At 43.2% G+C, this 25,572-nt stretch overlaps 1 protein-coding gene across 4 annotated transcripts in view; it reads left to right on the top strand.

Moving 5' to 3' along the window:
* arvcfa (ARVCF delta catenin family member a) overlaps positions 1-25,554 on the top strand; it is a 40,357-nt gene extending 14,803 nt beyond the window's left edge. For 3 of the 4 annotated variants that reach the window (XM_082158624.1, XM_082158623.1, XM_082158625.1), the window contains exons 8-18: positions 250-409; positions 1,271-1,288; positions 1,644-1,709; positions 8,943-9,070; positions 9,819-9,969; positions 15,183-15,375; positions 16,014-16,125; positions 16,387-16,474; positions 22,682-22,758; positions 24,135-24,238; positions 24,990-25,554. In XM_082158624.1, coding sequence (XP_082014750.1) covers positions 250-409; positions 1,271-1,288; positions 1,644-1,709; positions 8,943-9,070; positions 9,819-9,969; positions 15,183-15,375; positions 16,014-16,125; positions 16,387-16,474; positions 22,682-22,758; positions 24,135-24,227 — 1,086 coding nt within the window. In that variant the 3' untranslated portion in view covers positions 24,228-24,238; positions 24,990-25,554. The remainder of the gene's footprint in view (positions 1-249; positions 410-1,270; positions 1,289-1,643; positions 1,710-8,942; positions 9,071-9,818; positions 9,970-15,182; positions 15,376-16,013; positions 16,126-16,386; positions 16,475-22,681; positions 22,759-24,134; positions 24,239-24,989) is intronic. The other variant, XM_082158626.1, reaches the window with a different exon arrangement.
* The last annotated feature ends 18 nt before the right edge of the window (positions 25,555-25,572 follow it).

Raw genomic sequence — 25,572 nt, 5'->3', positions numbered from 1 at the left:
AATAATAATCATAATTATGATTAATACTATTTAGTTTAATTAAATAATAATATTTTAATTTACTGTAATAATAATGACAATAATAATAATAATAATTATTATTATTATTATTATTATCATGTATCATTATTTATAATGTAATCTAAGTTGATTTTCCTGCTCTGTGATGCGGTGTGTTTAAATGACGTGTGCTGTTGGTTGTGTGTAGTGTGTCGTCTGATCTCGCGTGTGTGTGTTTCTCTCCTGCAGTCGGTGGAGAACTGTGTGTGTATCTTGCGTAATCTGTCCTATCACGTGCACAAGGAGGTTCCCGGAGCCGAGAAGTTCCACGTCCAAGCGGCCAATCACAGCGCGAGGTCAGGGGCTCATCATAAGAAGAGGGACTGCTTCACCGGACGGACCAGCAAAGGTCATTAGAAGTCATTACTCTGCCATTAATTACTGGAGTCCAATTAAGTTACTCTTAATTATTTTTATGTCATTTAATTACTGTTACTTCTGATGTAATTGCATTAAAAACAAAGAGTGTCTTCAGAATATTTAATTAAAATCATGTAGACCAGAAATAATCAACCAATATTTAGTCACAAGCTCATGTTTCTAAAATCCAATAGTTTTTACATTGTTAATTCCAATAGATAAATGTTAAGTCTCTTCTGCGCAACAACACCTCGTTTATTTGATCACAAATACAGTAAAAATAGTGAAATATTATTCCAATGTAAATCATCTGTTTTCTATGTGAATATCTAGTAAAGTGTAATTTATTCCTGTGATCAAAGCTGAATGTTCAGCATCATTACTCCAGTCTTCAGTGTCACATGATCCTTCAGAAATCACTCTAATATGATGATTTGATGATCAAGAAACATTTATGATTATTATCAATGTTGAAAACAGCTTCATATTTTTGTGGAAACTGTGATACATTTTATGTTTCAGGATTCTTTGATGAATAGAAAGTTCAAAAGAACAGCATTTATTTTAAATTTCAAATGTTTTAATTATTTTAATCTTTTGTAACATTATAAATGTCTTTACTTTCACTTTTGATCAATTGAATTAATCCTTGATTAATAAAAGTATCAATTTCTTTAAAAAGCAACAACAAATCTTACTGATGTCGACCCATGTTGTTTTTAACAGCTTGTGTAACATGTAATGCCTGTTTCCATATTAATTATGTTTAAATACAGTAAAAGTTAAATACAGTCTTATTCTCTCGGATTGTGTTTGTGTGTAAATGTGTGTTTTGTGTTTCATGCTGCAGACGAATGGTTCCATCAGTGTAAGTGTCGAATCCTTCACTGTTACTGAGAGTCAGTCACACACACACACACACACACACACACACACACACACACACACACACACACACACACACACACACACACACACACACACACACACTCTCTCCATTTACTCCACGAGTGCTCCTACTCACCGCCCACTGCTGCTCCCACACACACACACACACACACACACACACACACACACACACGCATACACGCATACACACACACACTCTCTCTCTCACACACACACACACACACACACACACACACACACACACACACACACACACACTCACTCTCACACACAAACTCAGGTTCAGATGCTGATGTGTGTGCTGTGATTCGCAGGTAAACGACACGGAGCCGTAGAGAAGAAGAGTCTGGATCTGCCCAGGAGGAGTCTGCCGATGAAAGGTTTGAGTCCTTCTGAAACCAACACACACACACACACACACACACACACACACACACACACTTCAGGCCAAACACAGAGGCATCATGGGAACTGAGACGCCTCCTGCTGGTCAGATCTGCGTAACACACAATTACCCTGAACTAAACCAGCAGTTTATTATATCATTTATATACTAAACAATTACATCAGCTTTTTTTTATATATATATATTTTCAGTTTTCAATTTAATTTAAGTTTAATCATTTTGTTATAGGCTTTTGTAATTTTTTTATATTTCTATTTAGCTTTAAAGGGGTCATGACATGAGAAACCAAATTTGCCTTGATCTTTTGGTGTATAAGAGGTCTTTGTACCATTAAAACTTCCTGCAAGTTTCATAGCTTAAGACGTCCTCCCCATTATAAACCAAGCATTTATTTCATCAAGCTCTAATTACAGCTCGTTGGGGATCCATGGTGAGAAGTGACGTCACAGTACGAAGTGACGTACCAGTCGTTTGCATATGACCGCCTCCAGCGCGAGACAACTACGCCTCATTCCGCATCATGGCATCGTTGTCACGCCACAGGTGTTCAGTCGACGTGCAGCGAGTGTGTCTACAGGAGATCGCGATGACGCAGATGTGCTGTTCCTGGCTGTGGACAAGCTAAATGTCTGAATACGCTGCAGAACGATCCAGATGTCAGGGGAAAATGGATGCAGTTTATTTTTTGCGGACGTCCCAGTCACGGCAGTGTTAATTTAAGCGTGTGTTCTCTACATTTCAAGGATGACTGTTTTGAGAAAAAATCGCAGTATGATGCTGGCTTTGCCAGAAAACTTTTGCTTAAAGATCAGGCCGTGCCGACTATCCTGGTCCCAACAACGACGCCGCAAACTGTAAGTAATGCATTTCATCTTAAAACTACCTTTAGCCAATGACGTTAGCCAATCATAACAGTGGGCGTTACCTCGGAACTCTTAAAGGGGAAACACCCCCAAAACAGACTGTCTGAATCAGAGGATGAGAAACAGGGCGGGAAAAGGTCATAAATCACAAAAATGTAAAGGTGTTTTGTCCAAAAAACTATAGTAATACTATAATTGCACCTAAGGGAACATAATAAAACAAAAACCATGTCATGACCCCTTTAATTTATTTCATTTTATTACTTTTAGTTTCATAAAATTTTAATGCTTCATCTTAAAATTATTTAATTTCAGTTAGTTGCCAAAGCACCTCTTCTAGAACCATCACCGTATCGTGGTGGAGAGGTTTGTGTGTCCCGGTGAACCTGAGAGCTATGTTGTCTGGAGCTTCGTGCTCCTGGTAGGGTCTCCCTCTGCAAACTGGTCTCGGGATAGGGAACAGACTGAAAATGGTTCACCCACTGCCTTGTGGCCCGGGAGGGAGAAGGCTAAGGGAGCAACCTCTGGGTAGGCCAATCCCCTGCCTAAAGGTCAAACTTTGATTACAGAAACACTGAACGATATATCACACACCTTAGAATTGGGAGGAAGAGGACCTTCAACTGGGAGGAGGATGAAGCCTTGTGGTCAACGCCGACAGGAGGCGGAAACTTCTTAATCCTAAATCTATCACAAGGATTGGAACATGGAATGTGCGCTCAATGCATATTACAGGAAAAGCGCAGACAATCGCGAATGAAATGAAGGCATATGGCATCCATATACTTGGAATTGCCGAAGCCAGGTGGAAGAAAGCAGGACAAACATGACTCTCATCAGGAAAATCAATCATATACTCCGGACAGACGGGAGATAATGTGACTCATTCAGATGGGGTAGCAATCATGCTATCAAATGAAGCCCAGAAGACATGGGATAGGACGGGAACCAGTGAGCCCAAGGATCATCATGGCCAAATTCAAGATCTCACATAAGCGTGCTACGTGCTACGGCTCCACAAATGAAGCAGAGGAGGAGGCAAAAGAAGATTTATACCAAAAGCGAGAGGAAACCAGGAGAAAATGCAAAGAGAAGGATCTCACCATTTTAATGGGGGATCTGAATGCAAAGGTTGGCAACGATAACACCAGCTTTGAACAAGTGATGGGAAAGCATGGCCTTGGAGTGATGAATGAGACTGGAGAACTCTTTGCCAACCACTGCGCTAACAACAATCTTGTCATTGGCGGAACCCTCTTCCCCCACAAACCATGCCATCTGGAAACTTAGGCATCTCCGGACATGAGGACAGAAAACCAAATAGATAATTTCTGCATCTCCAAGAGATTCAGGAGAAGCCTTCAAGATGTTCGGGTTAGGAGAGGTACTGATGCAGGCACGGACCACCGTCTATTGGTAGCTAACTAAAAACTTACGTTAAAAAGAAACACCACAACAGTAACTCAATAGGCAAGCGCTACAATGTGTCCATCAATGATAAACAAGCAGACTTCCAAATACAGCGTAGAAATCGCTTTACAGCTCTACAAGAAATGAAAGAGGAACCCAGAACAATAGAAAACCACTGGCAGCAAGTAAAGGAAGCGTTCACAGGGGCATGTGATGCATCAGTTGGGCCCAAGAAAAAAAAAACACCAGGAATGGCTCTCACCCGACACCCTGATCAGAATAGAGGAAAGGAAGAAACTAAAGGAGGTATTAAACAATTGCAAAACAAAAGCAGCCAAGAAAACATCTGGGGAAGCATATAGCGTAGCAGACAGGGAGGGAAAGGAGTGCTAGGAGAGATAAGAGACGGAGGAAGCTGCAAAGCTCTGACAACATCCGACTCCTGACCAGAAAATACCAGACAGGGAACCACTCAGTGAAATATAAGGGAGGAAGGACTCTGAATACACAAGAAGAACAAATGAAGAGGTGGGTCGAGCACTTCTCGGACATACTGAACCAACCAGAGCAAACATGCGACCTGCAGAAGTCCCCCTGTCAGCTGACTGCAGACATCCAACCAAAGCAGAGATTAGAAAAGCCATCAAGCTCTCCAAGAACAGCAAGACACCAGGTCCAGATAAGATACCGAAGCTCTTAAAGCAACATCAAGGAACTTTCCCTCTTTGGTCGCCCTACAGGTTGAACATTATTTTAAGGTAAAAAATCATTCTTAGTGTTGCTTTAAAGCACATCCTTGCAAATACTATATGACCGGTTTGGTAGGATCTGGAGGGAAGAAGACCTGCCTGGGGAATGGAAGGAAGGCCATCTGGGAAAAATACCCAAGAAAGGTAACCTAAGCCTCTGCGACGACTACAGGGGTATAATGCTTCTCTCCGTACCAGGCAAAATCCTAAACCGGATAATCCTGCAACGCCTCAAGGCAGCAGTGGACGCACCGCTTAGAGACAACCAAGCTGGATTCAGGCAAAATAGATCATGTGCAATAGATCACAAGAGTTGAAGTCTCCACTTTACACAGTATTTCTGGACTTCGAGAAAGCATTCGACAGTCTGGATTGGGAAGTGCTCTGGCAACTGATGAGACACTACGGCATACCAGAGAAGTTCACCACCATCATCAAGAACACCTGTTCGGGAATGCAGTGTAGAATCATGAAGACCAGCTGACAGAGGCTTTTCACATCACCACAGGAGTAAGGCAAGGTGGCTTACTCTCCCCACTACTATTCCTCTTAGCGGTCGAGCCACGGACAACAGGCGTAGTGGGATCCAGTGGACCCTGTTCACACAACTGGACGACCTAGACTTCGCAGATGATATCGCATTACTGTCCCAAAACCACCAACAAATGCAAGAGAGATTGAGAGAGGTAGAACAGAAGGCAGCCGAGACAGGACTCCACATTAGCACACAGAAGACCAAAGTGCTCAAGGCCAATACAAAGACGCTGGCCAGCTTGATGGTTAACCACCAACCACTAGAGGACGTCAACTCCTTCCTTTACCTGGGAAGTGAGGTAGCGAGGGATGGCGGATCAGAAGGAGATGTAAAGAGGAGAATAGGCAAGGCAAGAGATGCATTTGGCCATATGGAGAGCACATAACATCACACTCGACACCAAACTACGGCTATTCAACTCAAGCATAAAAACCATACTCCTCTGCGGATCTGAGACGTGGAAAAAAACAAAGAGCCTCCTGAGCAAGCTACAAGTCTTCACCAACCACTGCCTCGTATTCTTAACATCAGATGGCCTGATAAAATAAAGAACGAAGAGCTGTGGGGAAGAGCAAAGCAGCTTGCGATAGAAGTGGAAATAAAGAAACGAAAATGGGGATGGATTGGGCACACACTGCAGAAACGAAGAATCATTTCAGTTTAAGCATTTGTTTGTAACATTATAAATGTCTTTACTGTCACTTTTGATCAATTTAATGCGTCCTTATGAATAAAAGTATCAAGTATTCAAAAACCAAACATCTTACTGACCTCTTGTTGACACACACACACACACACACACACACACACACACACACACACACACACACACACACACACACACACACACACACACACACACACACACACACACACACACACACACACAAACACACACACACACACACAAACACACACACACACAGAGAAAAATTGGCACCTATGAATGATTGACAGAAGTAACTGAATTCATAAATGTATTAATGAGACGTTCTGCACGGTTTCACACACAGCCAATGTCTTAATTGGCATGTTTATAGCAAATATATTAAAATGAATGAATGATTTAAAAACATACTTGCTTTATAAACACGAGAAGAACGTTTTCTCTCTGTATTCTTCCTTGTGGAGTAGATTAGGAGAGGAAAACTGCATAAATATTTATCTGAACTGATCATCTGTGGACAGCTTTGATTTCCACTGATGTGTTTTATGTCTTATTGACATAATATTATTATGTTTTATTAATGTGCTGCTGTGGCATTGAATCGGAGCGGATCAGTGTGTGTTTAAGACCAGACGACTGTAATTTCATGTAACTGGGTCAGCAAGCCTGAGAATGACAATATGAACCAGCGCTTACTTACATGAGATCTGACCTCAGAGCCCAAGAGAACATAATCAGAGAGAACATAACAGCTCATAATCATGAGAAAATCACTATAATGTGGGAAAACTCTGGTTTCATTGCAGGAACGAATGGAATTGTTTCGATGTGTGTTTGTATTACAGACACGTTCTGATTCTCGATCAGACTCTCTCTCTCTCTCTTCAGCTCAATCACAGGTTCTGTATGGAACCTTAAAGGCTTCAGGCAGGCTTTCACACACACACACACACACACACACACACACACACACACACACACACACACACACACACACACACACACACACACTCACTCACATACTCTCACTCTCACTCACACACACACACACACACACACACACACACACACACACACACACACACACACATACTCTCACTCACTCACTCACACACACACTCTCTCACACACACACACACACACACACACACACACACATACACACTCACGCACACACACACACACACACACACACACACACACACACACACACACACACACACACACTCACACTCATATATAAAGGTTCCAAAAGGTGGTTTTCTCAGCGATTCCATAGAATAACCATTTTTACCAATCCATTCTTGATTGGCGTTGATGGTTCCATGAAGATCCTTTAACATCCATGGAACCTTTTCAAAGCATGAAATAGTGGAACAAATGTTTAAAAAATGACGGGTCTTCTGAAAAAACTGATCACTGAGAGTTTTTTGGGGGGAAATGTGTAAGAATGTGTAGAGCCTTTTTGGCATAAAGTGTTCTTCAGAATTGATTCAAGAACCCTAGAGTTTTTTATAGAACCTTATAGTGTGGAACGAGTCTAGAGAATCAGTTAAAGTTCCCCTGCAGTCAATCATTTTATACCTTTAAACTCATCTTCAATCACTAAACTTTCAAAAAATTATTCATGCCTTAAAATGTCTTGAATGTAACTCGACACCCTCACCTCATTTAGTATTCGCGGTTCTATGAATATGCAAATGAGCTCACTCTCACTCACACACACTCAGCTCAGAGATCCACTGGTTGACGATCACACGTTGATCTGATTGGTTACAAGGTAGTTTGTGACGTCAGAAACACCAGCGATTTCAAAGCGTGTGTTTGAGACTGTCTTTGGTTCACTGCAGTTTTAAGGAGGAAATACTCAGCAATGCTGTCGACTTATGAATTTACACATGGTTTGTCTTAAAGCATATTAAAAACACCACATAGACACATAAACTACATTAAAAGCTGGATTTACACCACAGGGGGACTTTAAAGAATCGTGAATCTCTCGGTTCAGGTGTAACCCGCAGGCATTACATCACTAGTCTAGCGCTCATCGTGATTTGAACAAACCTCTAACATTAAGTATTAAACTTCAGCATGAAGCTAAAAACCCTCCGTGTCAAACACAGTGTCCTCAGAAATAATGTAAAACGTACAGGATTTGCTCTTACCATGCATTTTAGATGAGTCCCTGTCCTCATGAATGATTGACGCTACTGGAGCTTCAGATGTGTGGCTCTGAGTGGGGGAGCGGATCACAAAACTCACGGTTCGGATCATAAAAAAATATATATATATATATATATATATATATGGGGGGGGTGGGGGGGGGGGGTAATTTTTATTTATTACTTAAAGCTCACTTGAAGTTCTTCGATACTACATCAAAAACTACTAGCCTAACTGATAAAGTTCAAACATTATTAAAAACAAGTGAACAGTCAGTAATAAAATAAGAACAAATACACAAATTACAAGCAGAGATGAAGACTAAACAACAAAGTTACAAAGTCTAACAGTATATTCAGGTACAGACAATAATAATTAAGACTAAATGTAAATTAACACTATTTGCTCACTGTAGAAATGAAATATAGTTTCATCTTTGTTAAAGCTGTATTTAGTTGTTTTATTAACATTAATGACAGACGACAGCAGGAATATTAGGCTACTGTCACTTTAAGACTGAATAAACTGACACACATCCGGTTTCTTTCTGAATTGTTCACTTCTGACAGAACCGAGAGAACACTTGCCGAGACGGGCATATAGACGGGTGTTTAGACATCATTTTGTGTGTATGTCTCCGTTCAAGGACAAGGAAACACAAAAGAGAAATCAATTCGGTGTTCAAGTGCTGTCTGGAACACCTCTCTCTCTCTCTCTCTCTCTCTCTCTCTCTCTCACACACACCTTTATTGCACACCTAGTGTCTCTGTGTTCCTGCAGGCCTGGAGCTTCAGATGTGTGTGTGTGTGTGTTCCTGCAGGCCTGGAGCTCCTGTACCAGCCCGAGGTGGTTCGCCTCTACCTGTCACTCCTCAAACTGAGCCAGAACCAGAACACCCTGGAGGCGGCGGCCGGAGCGCTGCAGAACCTGTGTGCCGGACACTGGGCCGTGAGTGTGTGTGTTTGTGTGTGTGTGTGTGTGTGTGTGTGTGTGTGTGTGTGTGTGTGTGTGTGTGTGTGTGCCGGACACTGGGCCGTGAGTGTGTGTGTGTGTGTGTGTGTGTGTGTGTGTGTGTGTGTGCCGGACACTGGGCCGTGAGTGTGTGTGTGTGTGTGTGTGTGTGTGCCGGACACTGGGCCGTGAGTGTGTGTGTTTGTGTGTGTGTGTGTGTGTGCCGGACACTGGGCCGTGAGTGTGTGTGTGTGTGTGTGTGTGTGTGTGTGCCGGACACTGGGCCGTGAGTGTGTGTGTGTGTGTGTGTGTGTGTGTGTGTGTGTGTGTGTGTGTGTGTGTGTGTGTGTGTGTGTGTGTGTGTGTGTGTGTGTATGTGTGTGTGCCGGACACTGGGCCATGAGTGTGTGTGTGTGCCCGGACACTGGGCCGTAAGTGTGTGTGTGTGAGTGTATAATATCTTATGGCATTTTACTCATCTAGTAAATGCATCTTGATTTAAGAATGTATTGATATTTGGACTCGAAACAAGACAAAAATACTAAGTAAGAAAAGCATGTTTTGCAGTGTGAGGCTTATTATTTCACTTTTGCTGTGAAAGGGTCGTTACATTTGCCCTAAAAAATTACTTTTTTGTTATATAAATTAAAACAAGCCCAGCTCAGGTGAAAAAAAGTACCGCAAAAGTAACGTAACGCATTACTTTTCTAAAACAGTAAGTAAGTTCCTGCTCATGATTCTGCAGTGGTCGAGCTATATCCGTGTGACGGTGCGTAAGGAGAAGGGTCTGCCGGTGCTGGTGGAGCTGCTGCACTCCGACGCCGATAAAGTGGTGCGAGCCATCGCCATCGCACTCAGAAACCTGGCCATCGACCACAAGAACAAAGATCTCATCGGTAAGACCTCTACTTTGACTTTACTCACAGGGTCACAGGGTCACAGGATCGCAGGGGTCACAGGGGCACAGGGGCACAGGGTCACAGGGGCACAGGGTTACAGGGGCACAGGGGCACAGGGTTACAGGGGCACAGGGTCACAGGGGCACAGGGGCACAGGGTCACAGGGGCACAGGGTTACAGGGGCACAGGGTCACAGGGGCAGGGGCACAGGGTTACAGGGGCACAGGGTCACAGGGGCACAGGGTCACAGGGGCACAGGGTCACAGGGGCACAGGGTCACAGGGGAACAGGGTCACAGGGGCACAGGGTTACAGGGGCACAGGGTCACAGGGGCACAGGGTCACAGGGGCACAGGGTTACAGGGGCACAGGGTCACAGGGGCACAGGGTTACAGGGGCACAGGGGCACAGGGGCACAGGGGCACAGGGGCACAGGGTTACAGGGGCACAGGGTTACAGGGTCACAGGGGCACAGGGTCGCAGGGGTCACAGGGGCACAGGGTTACAGGGTCACAGGGTCACAGGGTTACAGGGTCACAAGGGCACAGGGGCACAGGGTTACAGGGGCACATGATTACAGGGGCACAGGTGCACAGGGGCACAGGGTCACAGGGGTCACAGGGTTACAAGGGCACAGGGTCACAGGGGTAACTCACAGGGTAACTCATCGTCTTAATCATACACTTGATTTAATTATATCACATGGAACCGATCCAACCGATATATATATCATTCCACAAAGTGATGATGTCACTGATCATTACATGGTAACTTGCATATTACGTACTGCTGTAATATGTCATGCGGCGCCGCGTTATCAACCAGGCGGAACAATCCTTCCATCCACCATAGATAATTTCTCAAATTGCTTATCTAATCTGTCTCAGCTGCTGCCTGAACCCAAACAAACAGATGAACTAGAAGAACTAACTAGCACTATGAGCACCATTCTCTCTAGAACATTGGATGTGGTTGCACCTATTAAATTAAAAAAGGTCAGAGAGAAAATTAAAGCACCATGGTACAACAATACTACGCATGTTCTAAAGAGAGAAACGCGTATTTTAGAGCGTAAATGGAAACAAACTAATTTAGAGGTCTTTAGAATCGCGTGGAAAGACAGTATGTCACGTTATAAAAAGGCCCTAAAAGCGGCCAGGGCTGAGCATATCCGCAAACTAATAGAAAACAACCAAAACAATCCAAGGTTTTTATTTAACACCGTGGCTAGACTAACAAATAAACAGACGTCACCCGAACAAAATATCCCGTTACAGTTCAGTAGTAATGATTTCATGAACTTCTTCACTGAGAAAATAGAAAGCATCAGAACCACAATTGTAAACGTTCAATCTTCAATTGCGCCTTATAATTCAGCTTCAATTATCACCCCGCAAGAACAATTACAGTGCTTTACAACTATAGAACAAAAAGAGTTAAATAAACGTATCACTTCATCTAAAACAACAACATGTTTATTAGATCCTATACCAACTAAACTACTGAAAGAAGTGTTACCTGTAGTGGAAGAGCCTCTCCTCAATATTATTAACTCGTCTTTATCTTTAGGTCATGTTCCAAGAACATTTAAACTGGCAGTTATAAAACCACTCATTAAGAAACCACAATTAGATCATAATAACCTAGCAAATTATAGACCCATTTCAAATCTTCCATTTATGTCTAAAATATTAGAAAAAGTGGTGTCCGCTCAACTGGGCTCTTTCTTGCAACAAAGGGGCTGTTTACACCTGGCCACTTCATGCGTTTTCTCAGATTGGATAGCTATCCGATCGTGAAAAGACCAGGTGTAAATGCCCTCCGAAACGCATTCGAGACGGATTTGAATCCGATCGCTCAAACCACTTCAGGAGGTGGTCTGGGCCGCATTCCTGACGAAACTGGACAAGTGTAAATGCATCTGGTTGTTGAAACCACATATGTAAATTGTACTCCTCCCAAAAATGCTAAAAAAATAAACGTGTGAGAGCGTGTTATAGGCTATATGTAATGTTATAGCCAGATATGACGACGCTACTGGAACACGCATCACCTCAGATGAGAAGCTGAGCATCTATTCATTAAGCCAACGTGCAAACTATCGCAAATCAAAGTGAAAGTAGCCTAAGTCGTAGACGCTTAACACACAATCATCATCATTAAAAGTAAATTCTTAAGAAACGAAATGATCTTACCAGGGCTGTTGCCGCTCTCTTTTATTGCGGTCTTTGAAATTTTAGCTGATGATCAATAAAATGCAGCTCATATCTTTTGCTTTCGGTGACGTACACTCCATTAAATCTGCATATAGCGCGGGAATTGAAGATCGGATTTAAATCCGTTTCGCAAAAACACATTTATGTGACCAGGTGTAAATGGAATCGTTTTGATAAATCAGATAGCTATCCGATCTGAGAAAACACATGAAGTGGCCAGGTGTAAACAGCCCCAAAATGATATCTATGAAAAGTTTCAGTCTGGATTCAGACCGCATCATAGCACTGAAACTGCGCTCGTTAAAATCACAAATGATTTACTTTTAGCTTCTGACCAAGGCTGTATCTCAATACTAGTTTTACTTGATCTTAGTGCTGCGTTCGATACTATAGATCACACAATACTCTTAGATCGACTTCAAAATTATACTGGTGTTCAAGGACAAGCATTAAGCTGGTTCAAATCATACCTATCTGACCGCTACCATTTTGTGGTACCTCTTCATCGCTGGTCCTGTCCAGCTCAAAGCCCTCTTCATCGCTGGTCCTAACCAGCTCAGAGCCCTCTTCGCCGCTGGTCCTACCCAGCTCAAAGCCTTCGCCGCCGCTGGTCCCGTCAAGCTCAGAGACGCTTCACTTCCTGCCTGCCGATCCAGAGACTGTTCACGTCAGTCCTGCCGAGCCAGATCCAGAGCTTCACGTCAGTTCTGCCGATCCAGAGACTGAGCTTCACATCACGTCAGCCGATCCAGAGACTGAGCTTCACGTCGCGTCTGCCCGTCAAGAGTCTCGTCCCGCCGAGACTGAATCTGTTCCTGAGCCTGAATCTGATCCTGATACTGAGCCTGAATCTGTTCCTCTTCCTCTTCCCGTGCCTGTGTCTTCGGACAAGATGGCCGACTCCACGCCTGTGTCTCCGGACAAGATGGCCGCCGCCGATCCAGAGTCTCTGGACAAGATGCCCGCCGCCGTGCCAGTGTCTCTGGACAAGATGACCGCCGCCGAGCCAGTGTCTCCGGACAAGATGGCCGCCGCCGATTTAGAGTCTCCGGACAAGATGACCGCCGCCGAGCCAGTGTCTCCGGACAAGATGGCCGCCGCCGATCCAGAGTCTGTTCAAGTCACGTGTGCCGAGCCAGTGTCTCCGGACAAGATGGCCGCCGCCAAGCCAGTGTCTCCAGACAAGATGGCCACCACCGAGCCAGTGTCTCTGGACAAAATGGCCGCTGCCACGTCGACTGACCCCTCAACAGAGATAGCCGCCGACACGCCTTAACCTGAGCCCTCAACAGAGATAGCCGCCGACACGCCTGAACCTGAGCCCTCAACAGAGATGGCCGCTGTCACGCTGTCTGTTCCTGTCGCTGAGCCGGTGTCTGTTCCTGTCCCTGAGCCGGTGTCTGTTCCTGTGCAATGGTCGCCGCCTGAAGGGTCGTCTCCTCCCTGGCCGCCTGAAGGGTCGTCTCCGCCCTGGTCGCCTGCACAGCCTGATCCGCCCTGGTCGCCTGCACAGCCTGCTCCGTCTTCAGGTCCTCTTCCGCTGCACAGGCCTGGCCCTCCATCCCGCCCCTGGGTCCGCCTCCGCTCCACCTCCCTCCTGGACAGTTTTAGGAGCGTCTGGAATCCGCTCCTTAAAGGGGGGGCTATGTAACGGTCACCAGCTGAAGTGCCCTTGAGAGCCACCAGAGGGCACTCCACATAAGACTATTATCACTCACAAACTACATTTCCCATAACTCACTGCCCGGACTCATCACTTATCACTGATCACATTCACCTGTACCTCATTCACTGATTGCATTCACCTGTGTCTCATCATCCTGTTAGTCTCAGTCTATTTATACCATGTTCATTCATTCACTCACCGCGAAGTCTTGTTTAAGTGTTACACTGCAATTCTGAGCGTTTTCCCTGGTTTCTTGTCTTTTGGTTTATTTGGATTTCTTGCCCTGTTCCCTGGATTACTCTTTTGCCTCTGGTCCCTGCCTGTTTTGTTTGTTTCCTTGTTGGTTTGTTTGGACTGCCTACCTGTGTTTTGACCTTTTGCCTGTACACTGGATTACGCCTCTGGATTACCCACAATAAAGCTGCGTTTGGATCTTAACCCTCGTGTCTCAGAGTGGTTCGTAACAGAGCTGGTGATCTGAATCTGGAGTTAAATCAGGGAGGAACCACTGCTATAAACTACAACAATTCTATATAAAACAATAGTGGGTTTAACATCAAAATGTATTGTCTGATTTTAAAAAGTATGTTTATTATGTAACCTTCTCCCTTTAAATTGTTTGGTCAGTTTAAGGATAATTCATGCAATTTTATAGTATTTATTTGAAACAATTAATTTCATGTCTATCCTTGTATTATTCAGCTGGATGAGGTTGATATTGGATTTAGAAAGTAATTAGAAATAAGCAATTAAATACTTTTTAGAGAGAGTAATTAGTAACACTTTATTTGACAGTGTCCTTGTTACATGTACTTACTATAGTAATAACAGTAAATTATGCATAATTACATGCAATTAACCCTCAACCAAACCTTAACCCTATAGTAAGTACATGTAGTTGCTTAATATTACTCAGTACTTAAATATATAATTACACTGTAACACTTTCAAATAAAGTGTAACCGTGATTAGTAATCTACTGTAATTACACTATTGACGAGGTAATTAGCAACTAGTAATTCATTACTTTTTTAGAGTAACTTACCCAACACTGCTAAAGACACACCTTTCTCGTCAGCACCTGACAAATTAATACTAGCACTTACCTTTTCTATTCTATACTATTATATTTGTTTTGTTTTACTAATAAATAAAAACCGTTGCTATGTGTCCTGTGCTAGACTTCACTTGTACACTGTTGTCCTCTTGCTGGTCTGATTGCTTCTATTGCTCTCCTCATTTGTAAGTGGCTTTGGATAAAAGCGTCTGCTAAATGATTAAATGTAAATGTGAAAGAGGCTGACATCATCATCTGTGTGGCCCAATCAGGGAGCTTCGCCATGAGGGATCTGGTCAGTAATCTTCCCTGTGGACAACAGAGACCCGCCAAAAACCTGGAGGGAGACACGGTGGTGGCCGTCCTGAACACGATCCTGGAGATCATCTCGGAGAACCTGGAGAACGCCAGATTCCTCATCCAGGGACAGGGAATACAGAAACTGGTGTCAATCAACAAAACAAGGTGATAAACATCACATCTGAGTAAAGCTGTACCAAAAACCAAAAATTATTCAGACACCAGATTTTATTATATTTTTTTACCAGTGACACTATAGTTCATTTATGTAAGTGAGGAGAGCAAAATAAAGTAAACTGTGACATATTATACCCAAATATTCTTCATACAGAGAAAGTCACTACCAGTCAAAGTTATAAAAATTTGGGAGCAAAAATGATTGGGACACTTTGAGCTGATCATGTTTTGCTGAAGTGTTTTGTCTTTAATTGCTAGTGCTCTTTTTACACACAGACTGAACAAAATGAAGCATTGCTTGGTGATTGGTTGAGCTAAACTGGTATTATCTAATTGTGTAGTTAAATTTAACAGCTGACAGATATTCAACATAATTTATGTGTGAGACAGTCTAACAGAAGGACGGACAAAACCAGTCAAATATCAACTGAGTTCTGCTCATATTTTATTACCATTTTCTAAACTATAGCGAATAAACTGTGATAATGTGAGAAATATTGAAGGTGTCTGAATAAATGTTGGTTTGACGGTATTTTCTTGTGGATGAATTGCTTATATGTTGATGTTTGAAACTATATCTATCTATCTATCTATCTATCTATACATCTATCTATCTATCTTGTCAGCCAATCAGTGCGTGAGACCAAAGCAGCGTCACACATCTTGCAGAGCGTCTGGGCCTATAAGGATCTCCGACACACACTGTTCAAGGCCGGCTGGAACAAAACACACTTCAAGGTAACAGTAGGGCTGTGACAATAACTGCATTACCGCGGTGTTGAGGTCATCACCGTATTTTTAAAAATAATTTCAAGAACATGCATTCTTGATCATAAGTCATAGATTAAAGGTAAAAGCCTGATTTGTTGCTTCTTCACCGCGGTAAGAAAAAAATCCATACATCACAGCCCTATAACAGCGTTTCATCTCTTGCTGACTTCACTGCCATACTTTCATGCTCATGTTGTGCTGATGATGAATATCGATCTGGTGTTTCAGCCAGCCGTCTCCGGCCTGCCCAAGAAGCAGAAGAACGCCAAGCAAGGGAGCGATGACATCACACTGCCCTTAATGGAGAAAAACCAAGGTCATTGATTGGCATTTACTGAATTGTGTTCATGAGAATGAGAAAAATGCTTCTCTTCCACGAGCCTTTCTGTCATGTAATGGCATATAAGTTTGAGACAGAGGCGGCCTTTGTGATTCAGAAACCCATTTCAAAGAAACAGATGGTAAATGAGATATGTAATCTCATATTTTACTTTTAATGGTCTATTTATGAACGCATTCTGGGCCCTATCTTGCACCCAGCACAATCGACTTTGTACAGCGACGCATGTATCGTTCCTGTTTTACACCCGCGCACAGCGGACTTTTCCCTCCACAGACGCACGTCTGTAAACTAGAGGTAAACTCGGGTAAATCCCAAATGCATTTGCGCTCCCGGGGGCGGTTCAGCGCAAAGAGGCGTGTTCCGGCGCAAACGTTCCCTGGTGCTATTTTGCAGGTTCAGAAAACAATTCCGCCACTGACCAGGAGAAACCTAATCTAAAGTCAGTGGTGCGTTACGCATGTTATTCATATGCTATTTTAAGGGCGCATGCTTGGCCATAATCAATGTAGCGTGTGCACAATGCACATACACTTTGCTTATCTCATCTACACAGACGCGTTCTCATTTTTAGAAAACAATACATTATTACAAGGAAAAATATTAACACACGAGGTAAATCATTGTTGTGTTTTTGAAGATGTGAAAAAAAAAAAAATAGGCATAAATCTAGCTTACACATTTACCTAAATGATTATACACCCGTTTAACCGAAGCTAATTTGGGTGTGTTTCTCCATCCCCAATGTCACTTCTCTGTGTTTTACGGCCCTGACGAGAACGTCGGTCTCCTCGGCTGTGAACCGCTCCTGGTGTGCGTCTGGCAAATCCGCCGTTTTACAGTTTTTTCGATTGCTAAACGACAGTGAGCACAACTGGAGCTACATGTGCAAAACTCTAACTACAGTCTGCACTACCAACAGTCACCTGAGCTAAACAGTTCACATCACCTGCAAAATACAGTCCAAGCAACACAATGTCATGAGGATGAAGGTAGACGAACCCAAAAGCAGACTGAATGCTTACACACAATTTATTGTAGACAAAACAGAGAAAACAACCCACGAGGGAGCAAAACAAGACAAGAGGCAAATAGCCTTGACTAAGACTCGACCTTAAATAAAAAAATAAAAAATAAAAAACAAGATGGCAGAATCATGACAGAACCCCTCCCTTAAGGAGCGGCTTCCAGACGCTCCCAAAGGGGAACTAAACACTAGACACAACAGACTGTGACAAGGACACGAACCAACAAAACATGACAAATAACAACGGCAAACATGAATAAACAATTACAGGGTTGGGGTGCAAAATCAAAAACAATAAACAAGGCAGAGGAGGTGGGGGAAACACAAAGTCCTTGGGGGGCAGTCCAGGGTGGATGGGAGGACTGGGGGGTCTTGGGGACGAGGGCTGAGGACGGGGAATCCGGGGGGGACTTGGCTGGAGACACATGAGGAGATGTCTTGGGGGAAACAGTCCGAGGCTGGGAAATGACAGGGGTGCTAGGGGAAACACTAGGCAGCCTGACAGGGGTGGAAACCGCCACAGGAACAGAAACAGCAAGCGGCGGGACAGGAATCTTGACGGGGGACACAGGAGGCGACACAACAGGAAACAAGACAGGGGATGCTGCGGGTAACTGTGGAGCAGAAGCAAGAACTGAGCTCCCCGAAGACGGCTCTGTACCAAAGCTCCACATCTCTGAATCGGGGAGATCGTCGTCGGCAGCTGACTGGGGTACGGCGCTCACGGCAGCTGGCTTCAGAATAGCGCCCTCTGACACAGTGGACTCGGGACAAGACAACATGCCAGTTCTGGTTGGAACTTCCAGGATCTTGGCTAAATTCGACAGATACTCAGACAATGTTCTTGCAGCAACGACGATAGGCAACTCCCGACCAGCTGACACTGACCGCAAAACGGCTTCAGCAGCCGAATCAGCCGCGGCCCTCTCTGCGGCGCTCACGACAGCAGGCTCGGGAACCGCGCCTTCAGCAGCTGGTTCAGTAACAGTACCCTGAGTCGTAGCGGGCTCTGGGACAGCGCTTGCAGTAGCGGGCTCTGGGACAGCGCTTGCAGTAGCGGGTTCTGGGACAGCGCTTGCAGTAGCGGGCTCTGGGACAGCGCTTGCAGTAGCGGGCTCTGGGACAGCGCTTGCAGTAGCGGGCTCTGGGACAGCGCTTGCAGTAGCGGGCTCTGGGACAGCGCTTGCAGTAGCGGGCTCTGGGACAGCGCTTGCAGTAGCGGGCTCTGGGACAGGCAGAGATGAAGGATGAGAGGCTCCCTTCTTCCTCTTCTTTCTCCTAGGTCGCGGTGTGGAAGTCATAGCCGGACTAGTGACCGGTTGGAGAAGCTCAGTGGGATCTGTGACTTGAGTTGGAAGGGCAGTCTCAGGCAGCGCTGACTCGGTCGAGGATGACTCCGACGGAGAATCCCACGAAGTCCGTCTCCCTCGTTTGCCACGAAGATCAACGGGTGTGGATGAGACCTCAGGAGAAGTGGAGTGGGCCTGTTCCCCTTGAGAAATTACAGCCAGGACCCGACCCTCCAGGATCACGGACAGCTTGGCTGGTGGCGACAACACGGTGGGACCCTGCGGCTCCATTCGACACAGACAGTCCACCATGTCCCGGAACGGGCGGTGGACCAGCCTCTCCCGTTCAGCCAGAGGTGGGGGAACCTTGAGGCCAGCGACGAAGTAGCGATTTAGGAGGATGTCAGGTAAGAAAAACCTCCTTTCTTCTGCGACTTGAGCGTACTCTTTCAAAAGCAGCTCACCCTGAGGGGGAATTGGGAGCTTGCCCCCCCTTGAGTCGGAAATGGTCTTGAGCCACCAATCTTCAAGAAGATCCAATTGCTGATCGCCAGGGGAAGACAAACTGTCTGCTGGGTTCTGCTTTGGTCGGTTCATTCTGTCATGAGGATGAAGGTAGACGAACCCAAAAGCAGACTGAATGCTCACACACAATTTATTGTAGACAAAACAGAGAAAACAAAACCCACGAGGGGGCAAAACAAGACAAGAGGCAAATAGACAATGACAATGACAATGACAATGACAATGACAATTCTCACACATTAAACAGGATTCCAGACAAAGTGCTCACAGAGGTATATCATAAAGATAGACAGTGTTTGACAATGAACCGACAAAGGACAGAGAAACACAAGGGGGTTATAAAGGGAGGCTAAAAATGAACACAACAGGTGAAACTAATATGGTAATAATTACAAAACGAGGATAACAAGGGGGCGGGGTTAGAAACGAGACAACGCAAGCACATGGCCCAAACAAATGGCCATGTGCTGCACATAAAAACATGGGTCTGTCATGATTCTGCCTCAAGACGAGAGAAAATCAAGAACAAGATGGCAGAATCATGACACACAACTCTTAACACATGGCTCAAAACAGGCTCAGTGCAGCCAAACACTATACACAACCCTCACTGAGATAACACACTGTCACTCATAACACACTGAGAGGAAAAACACTACACACAACCCTCACTGAGATAACACACACTGTCACTCAGAACACACTGAGAGTAAAAACACTAGCATCAAACACCAATACAGAAAATACAAACTTTTCCTCTTTACAGTTTGAACAATTTCAGTGACTTCATACAAAGTAATGTTTTCTTCAAAGAAAAGAGTGACATTCTTTCACATGATTTATAAATTTTTTTAGAACATAACAATTCTTTAAGGTAAATGAAAATTAGCAGTTTGCTTCAATAGTCTGTAGTAATTTACGGAATTACAGTAATGAGAAAAAAAAGGTAGAAACTAAGGCCACATCCACACGAAGCCAGAGCTTTCCCTATCCGATATTTTTTTTTTCGTTAAAAAATTTTTTTCCGTAAACACGGCGTCGTCTCAAGAAATATCTGCGTACACACGAAACCACTGAAACCGACTCAAAACGATGTAGTATACATGCCAGACCAGTATGTGGCGCTGTAATTCTGCCACAGACATACACTAAAAACGGAGAAGAAGACTTGGAGCTCGCGCATAAACCTTGCGCGCTGTATACAACAATAATATTAGGCACAGTAGCTTCTTTTTTTCTTTTTTCTTTTTTAATCAAGAGCTTTGTTGAACAATATGAAAAACCATAAATGTAGTTGCTGTGACTTAACGGTGTCTGACTAGTTGACACTTGGTGTGATGACATCATCGTTTCGCAAAATATACGGATTGGCCGTACACACGAAAACGCAAGGGCGGCGTTTTCAGATTTATCCACCTTGGGACCCGGTTTCAAAAAATAGCGGTTTCAGTCTCCGAAAACGCCGGATCCGTGTGGACGAAACACCAATACGATAAAAAATGTATACGTATACAGCGAAACGCGTCTCCGTGTGGACAGGGCCTAAAAGTACATACTGTAATTCGAACAAATAATTGAGGGGTGAATTCAGCTGAAAGTGCAGTCATCAGTGTTAGAAAGGCACAAGGCTGAAATCTATTCTGTTTTGAATGTGTGGTTCAGAGTTTTGACAGCAGTGTGTTAGCATTTGAACAAAGTGCTGTAAATCCACAGTGTTGTGCAGGTTGTGGTTAAAGTCATGGGATAAGTGTTTTGAAAACTGTGTTCAAGCGAGGAAAAATGAAATGAAAGCTTTAGCATAAGTTCTGCTGGGAAGACTCAATTACTACGTCACTTATTGCCTTCACTTCTATCCAATCATATTCTTATGCTCACTGCATAAAAGCACGGTACTTACACATGTTTGAGTTCGCAGATACTGAAGCGACGATTACCCCCATCCTCCCCACCACCACCAGGATGGTCCCGTCCATACCTCCCAGGGGGGTCGGCTGCGCCCCTGCCTTCATCTTTAGGCAGGAATTGCAGATCCGATACTCTCGGATTATGCACTACGGACGGGGCCTACGCCAAATGACTTTGTAGATTATCAGCTTGCTGAGCTGTCAATAAATGTATGGTTTATTGAAATAACTCTCCCGAGTCTTTCTGGTAGAACTAGAGTTTGGTCCACATGAACTGCTGCTGTGCAGACTGTAGTTAGAGTTTTGCACATGTGACTCCAGTTGTGCTCACTGTCGTTTAGCAATCGAAAAAAACTGTAATAGCAATCCGCCATGGAACAAGCGCGCCTGCTCTTAAAGGGAATGTGAGATGACGCTCTGATTGGTTTATTTTACGTTACGCCCAAACCACACCTATGAGTAATGAAGCTACTTCAGACCAACCCATTTTAGATTTGCGTCGGGCGCAAGAGTCATTTATCCCGCCGGTATAATAGCAACAGCGCCCGAGACCCGCCCACAAAGTTACTTGCGTTTCGCGCTTGATACTTGCGTTTCAGATCGTTGAAGTAGGGCCCTCTATCTCTTTAACCAGAACTATTGTTTACAATCCCAACTGAAAACAAAAACAGCATTCAATCTCAAATAATACTAAATCCACCAGTAGGTGGCGGCAAATTACTGTCTTAACGAGTCAGTCGTTGAATCGTTCACTCAAGCGATCCGTTCCAGAAGGCTGATTCATTCAGGGACAAAGCAGAAGTGAGGGACTGAGTCGTCAAATCATTCATTATAACGATTCGTTCAAAAAATAATAAATTATATGTTTATGTGGTGTTTTTAATATGCTTTTAGACAAACCATGTGTAAGTTCATAAGTCGACACCATTGCTGAGTATTTTCTCCTTAAAACTGCAGTGAACCAAAGACAGTCTCAAAAACACGCTTTGAAATCGCTGGTGTTTCTGACGTCACAAACTACCTTGCAACCAATCAGATCAACGTGTGATCATCAACCAGTGGATCTCTGAGCTGAGTGAGTGAGTGGAGGCGGGGCTCATTTGCATATTCATAGAACCGCGCATACTAAATGAGGCAAGGGTGTCGAGTTACATTCTAGATATTTTAAGGCATGAAGACATTTTGTTCAAGGAAAAAACTTTTAAATACGTCATTTTGGTGATCAAAGATGAGTTTTAAGGGATAAGATTATTGAGTACAGGTGGACTTTATTTTTGGTGGCATTTTTGCCCCAAGCCCCGTTAATTTCCGACCTTGGCGTGTGTGTGCGTGGCTTGATGCGAGGCTGTTTTTCAAGGTCTGTTTCAAGTTAAATGGGTATTCAAAGGCCGCCACTGTTTCATGCACTTTAATGCAGTGTTGTGTTCTGCTGTTTCAGATGGATACTGCTCCGTTGATCAGGCCGAGAGAGCTGGAGACGCTCCGTGTCACATGATCGAACGAGAAACTTTTCAGGTCAATGCTCATGTTGTGTCCTGTAGCAATAGAGGTTATGCACTGACGTAATTTTCCCGCGGGAACACACTCCCTCAGCCGGACTGAGTGGCAGAAGAGCTGCGGAGTGACTGGAGTTAATAGAGGAAACTGTGAAAACGCCGATATATATATACTTCAACTCTATATAGTGTTCCTTACAACTTATCAAAGATCCAGTGATCATGGATATTGACATGAAGCAGGAATCGTGTTTCCTGACATTTATATGAGCCTGATTTCAACGCCGGAGAAATACATAAAGCACATTTGCCAGTGAACACTTCATATAAATATAATATAGGTCTAAATCCATGTGATCACTCATATCAGTGTTATATATATCATCATATCGTCCAGCACTAAAACTGGTGTAGCTTTTTGTCAGTGTTTATTTAAAAACATCCAATTATGCAGAATATACGATGGTAAATATTTAATTGATGAGTTGTCAATAGAATATATAACAAAACAATATTGTTGAATACTCTGAATACTGTCTAACACTTGATGGCTGCTCTGTTAAGTCTTTCGTCGTCGGTTAGGAACCTGGGTGTGCTCTTTGATACCAATCTTTCATTTGAAAGTCATGTGTCTAGTATCTGTAAAACCGCATTTTTCCCTCTTTTAAAATATATCTAAATTATGTCATATGCTCTCATTGACAAATGCGGAACAGTTAGTTCATGCGTTCATGACCTCAAGGCTAGATTATTGTAATGCTCTACTGGGTGGTTGCCCTGCACACTTAATAAACAAACTACAGCTGGTCCAAAACGCAGCAGCTCGAGTTCTTACCAGAACCAGGAAGTATGACCATATTAGCCCGGTTTTGTCAACACTGCACTGGCTCCCTATTAAACATCGTATACATTTTAAAATATTGCTGATTACTTACAAAGCACTAAATGGTTTAGCTCCGCAGTGCTTGAGCGAGCTCTTAAAATATACCTCAGATTTTTTGTCAAATCTTTATATTCAGTCAATCTCAAAGTTCTTTCCCGTTTTAGATGCGTTTTGTGTGTATTTTGCAGCATTCACGCTGAAAACAAATGCAGTCACTCAGTGTTTCTGCCACTCATTCTGTGTAACCGCAGTCACTCCGGCCGACGGTGACGTCACACGCATACACTCAATATGCTAAAATACATTCAGAACACCATAATAAAGACACTATTAATAATGAGACCTTTTATATATACAGTAACGTCCGGCCTAGGACCATTACCATCATCACTCTTCATGCAAATATTATTAAAAATGTGTTAAAGATTATCCGTATTTTGATGGTTTAAACACCAGTCTCCCCTTGGGATGTCATGTATGTGTGTATGAAGCTGCTGTCGATTGTGTTTCAGGGTGTGAATGATAAGAGGCCTTTCATCAGGACCAGCAGGCCCGCGGTGGGTTTAGTGGAGCGAACGCCTCAACCACTCGACTCATGGGTCTGATCCGGCTCACGGTAAACCACATCATCACACACATCATCGCTTCAGCTTCTCATGTGTCATAAAGAGCCTGAAAGAGAAGTTGCTTGGTTATTTCTTGGGTTTTCAATCTCCAAATATGATTATATCTGTTTGACGGACCCCATATAAACACCCAATTTATCCACTGAAAAATTACCAGGGGTGTAACGAGACCCTCAAAGTCACGATTCGATACATATGACGATACTGAACTCACGATACCATATTATTGCGATACTCCAAGACACACGATAAAAGGTTAACAAAATATTAACTGCTGATTAAAATGCTAAATTTGATATTACATTGGCTGTGGAAATTAATATGCTTGGACTTGGTGCTGGTAAAATTTTGCAAAATATTCATGATTCTGAAGCTCAAATGATCTCTGTCACTGACTAGATATATTTGCAATAATGTAGGCCACTTTTTACTGATAACATCAGACATTTGGCATTATCAGGACCCACAAATATTCCCCCATTGCATTATTATATTATACATTATATTCAACATTATATAGTAGTTTCATGTAGTACTGACACTAAAACTCAGAAAATTTGAATTTTTTCATGCACAGTAATTTTGAATTTGGGTGAATTATAAACAATACATATTGTCAGTATCCACAATACATGTTGCATTTTTTTTTTCTCAATATATTGTGACACGATATATTGTTACACCCCTAAAAATGAACACATTAACCATGTCAATATTGACCTTCACTCTGTGTTTTCACAGGTTGCAGATCCACTTTCAGACCTGCATTTATACTGACGTTCAGCACAATTCATCACAGAATCAAACAAGAGAATTAGAAATACGACAGCAACACAACAACCAAACACTGAAGATCCGATCCGTCTGAACGTGGAATTTGACTCTGCTGCTTTGGCAATCTTCACTGTTAAACTCAAGAATCATGATGTGACGAGTCACTCATAGATCTGATTATACACCATATTATGATCTTGTGTTGTTTCTATTGCTTTTTTTTTTGTCGTTGTTGTTGACGAGTCTCTAAATTGTATAATAGTGTTCCATCTATTTCATCCACACAGACGATTTCAGTTCTGTATCTAAAGTTTTATGCACAAAAAGAAATGATAACATGATATGATTATATTAATACTCTACAGGCAAAACCGAAATTGTACTTATTATAGTCTAAATCAGAGAATATATCAGAGATTTTAATGCATTCATACTCAAATTGTTTCATAACATCAGTGATTTAATGGCTTGAAAAATAAAAATCAACGAGTTCTTAATAAAGCTGTTACGTCATGCATAACAGAAAATAAAATGCAATAAAAATTAAACA

Source organism: Leuciscus leuciscus, assembly GCF_965113295.1.
Source record: "Leuciscus leuciscus genome assembly, chromosome: 24".
NCBI lineage: Eukaryota > Metazoa > Chordata > Actinopteri > Cypriniformes > Leuciscidae > Leuciscus > Leuciscus leuciscus.
This window is presented reverse-complemented; position numbering and strand designations above follow the sequence as displayed.